Source organism: Centruroides sculpturatus, unplaced genomic scaffold (assembly GCF_000671375.1).
Source record: "Centruroides sculpturatus isolate CEXI.00-Female unplaced genomic scaffold, Cexi_2.0 scaffold437, whole genome shotgun sequence".
Taxonomy (NCBI): Eukaryota; Metazoa; Arthropoda; class Arachnida; order Scorpiones; family Buthidae; genus Centruroides; species Centruroides sculpturatus.
The window spans coordinates 6,170-9,546 of NW_019384692.1; the positions used below are offsets into that span (position 1 = coordinate 6,170).

General features: G+C 34.2%; 1 protein-coding gene across 1 annotated transcript in view; it reads left to right on the top strand.

The window, feature by feature from the left end:
- Positions 1-1,781: 1,781 nt before the first annotated feature.
- LOC111627355 overlaps positions 1,782-3,377 on the top strand; it is an 11,218-nt gene continuing 9,622 nt past the window's right edge. The window contains exon 1 of the mRNA XM_023370913.1: positions 1,782-2,072. Coding sequence (XP_023226681.1) covers positions 1,800-2,072 — 273 coding nt within the window. The 5' untranslated portion in view covers positions 1,782-1,799. The remainder of the gene's footprint in view (positions 2,073-3,377) is intronic.

Below are 3,377 nucleotides of genomic sequence, written 5' to 3' on the forward strand. Positions count from 1 at the left end.
ATAAACTGTTGAAAATTAATCNTATACGCAGATAAATAATATACCAAATAAAAGTACACATACTTCCATATTAGAATTTTTTGTTTTTATATTTTTATTACTAAAATTCGATTTTATACGAATTTTTTACAAAATATTAGTAAATTTCTTCCAATGACCTTCGAATTTACCCGAGTGAACCTACGCCTATATGGTTCGGCATTCCGGGAGGTTAAAAGGGTTAACCTACTTCGCGTTGAACTTTCCTCCATGTTAAGCCTATCAAATTTTTAAAAAAAATAATAATCGTCGCTATTGTATCGTTAAAAATTAGAAAATTAAGCCTCGTTTAAATACCGGCTCCCTTTCATGGTCGATCCAGTGTTTCCAGCTAAAGCACGTAAAAATAATATTAAAGTAGCCAAGACATAGCAAATATTGTAGCGCCACATCATTAGCGGACATTTGAATTTGCCGACTAGAACGCGGTCGGTTAAACGAGGTGACGGTTAATCGGGGGTCGGATAATCGATGCTATACTGTAATTTAAGTTTCAGCAATGAGCTAATAAAGTTTAGTTCTAGTACTAAAATTTGCCATCCAAAGTGATCATCAAGAAATATCTAAACATCTGATCAATTGATGAAAACATATCTGCAATAACTCATTAAAATAAAAAATAAAAAAAAAAACTAAGGGTTCATCCGTAAATCACGTGTCCCGGTTTAGAGAATCCCAGAATTATACAGTATATAATGTCTGTATGATATATTAATTTAGATATTGTACAGCTGTTGTTCTGCTATTATTATATTATGTCATAAGACTGATTAATAGTCACTTTTTAGTCTTCGATCTTTCTAGACTTGTACAAGACCTGACTAATAAACGTAAAACCACGTTTTCAAGGTTATAAAATAATGTATTCAACACGAAGAATACGTCTTCATTCAAGAAAAACACGATCAAAATTGGTTGGTTAGAACCAGCCAAATTCAAAAAATAGTTATCAGACAGTAATAGGCGACTTTAAAAAGTGACATCGTACAGAGTAACGTCATCGGCAAAAGACACAGCGATAACTCGGTAATCCGCGTCCGACTTTAACGAAATTTGTTTTATATTGTTTCTATTCTCATTTGGGGTTTAGAATTCTTAAAAATGTGGCGGTGTTTTGCTCCTTTATTTATTTAGTTACAACCAACCAAACAATCTCGGACGTTTAGTAGTACAGTACCTAGATAGACGGAGATTCTATCATTCGATCAGAGAGGGAAGAAATTTCTTGATCCTTAGAAATTTTAGCACACAGATACTATATGTACAATTCGTTTTATGTTACATTTGCACATAAACTCTATAATATAGGCTGTATTATACAGCAGTATAAAGGTACACAATTTCACATGGAAGACGGGCAATATAAAATATAAGATATCTATATCCCAAACTGTTTTGCATTTTATTAACAAAATATTCAATATTAAATTTTATTTATTTTTAATGAAAAATTAAAGAATTTCGTCTTGTATATTTACGAAATTTATTATAATAAACAAAATTATCGGTCAAATTCTATTGCGGTAATAAAAATTACAACAGCATGGTCCGGACCATGCTTATAATTGATCTATGAAATTTCATAATTAGTGAAATATTGATAAAATGTGCATTATTTAATAAATATTAATTAAATGAAAGATAATTTTCTTTTATTGGAGAGTAAATATGTAAATAACCCAGACAGACAAAAAAAAACAACAAAAAACAAATTTATTTTTATTACATCTGGCAACCCGTGCAACTAGAAGAAAAGAAAGATGGCGGAGAAGAAATCTTCGTATCCTTCCTCCGATACGGGAGGAGTGAAACCTATGAGCATCGAAGGCTATTTTAACACAGAAAGAAGAAGATTAGTTGAAAATTATACGGACGAGGAACGCGAGTGGAGAAAGAAATGGCTGAAAGATCAGGAATTGTCTGCAAACGAACCTCGTCGTGTACACGAGTTGGAACTTGAACTCAGGAATCCCATTCGTCGTTTTTATCGCAAACCCTGGGATATGATTTACGAAAAACTTGTTCCCGTCACGGTAATATGACATTTAACTTGTTTATTTGCAATCAAACACAATTAAACAACATTTAAACATATATTCCCGTAATAGAAATTTTTTCCGTTTCTTCTTATATTTCCCCACTGGTTATGTCTATAACGATATATTGCATTCGTAATTAATGAAACGTTGATTTTGGAGTATATTCGCAGATGTGAATGACACTGCTGAAACCTTAACAGAGCTCTAGACCGTGTCCATAGGAGCAAAAAGGTCAAAGGAACCATACCTCTACATGCATCCTGGTACTTCGCGATACAGTCCTCGAAATCAGCCCACTTCTGGGGTGCAATTGGGAGTCACACTGCATGCTCCACTATAAGACAGCTTGAGTAGCCCACTTGACTGTGGAGTACTTGATGTTATATAGTTTTGGGGGTGTGGGGCTTGCCCCACCCAGACGCTGAGGTGTGAGCGATAGCCAGCACCTAGGCGCACGTCTGTGTGCAAAGTGTGTAGAATGGGCAGTAGATTTATACCTGTTAAAAACTCGGAGATGAATATCGTGCCAAGGGTCGACGGTTCTTGGGTTCTTGCAAAATGCCTCGTTTGGAGAAAGTGACTGAAAGTGCCGCCATAGGGACTACCTAGATGCACATTTGTCCTTGAGGTTATATAGTTTTATCCACAGAATTTTTTTTCCGGCCCTTTTTGAATTTAGGAAATTCAAAATGTCAAGATTTGCAAAAATCTTGGAGGGTCAAATTTGACACAATTTCAATACTTTCCCCATTGTGTATACATAGTAGTTGGGAAAGTAAAATGAAAAAGATTTCTGTGTGTGTGTGTTGCATCTATTTCATTTAGTATCTTGGGATTGGGTAATGATGAAGAAACAAAATTTGGCATGGTAACTTGTGAATAAGGGGGATTGATGCTATTAAATTTTGGTGTTTGAAGGTGGGGATATGGGGAGGTTATGTATCATATCTTGAATGAGGTTAGATTTAATGAAAATTTTACTCTTTATTAGTATTTACAATTTTTTTTTTTTTTTTTTACCGTACTGTACTATTCTTTAGTACACGGAAAACTACTAGTTTTCCATTCGTTTCTGACTTTTGGAGGCTTAATAAGTCCCGAGTCCGTAGACTGGTATAAAAAATTAAAAAATTAAAAAAGGTAAACAGGTTAACAAGGAAAATATACTTTTATTTTTATATAAATATATACTTCACCCCAAATGCATTTCGCCTGTCAAGGCCTCTTCAGTAGGGTTTCTGATGACTAGAGTGTACAATAGGAACAGCAGAAGGTATCTCAGACGACACATTTTTTTCC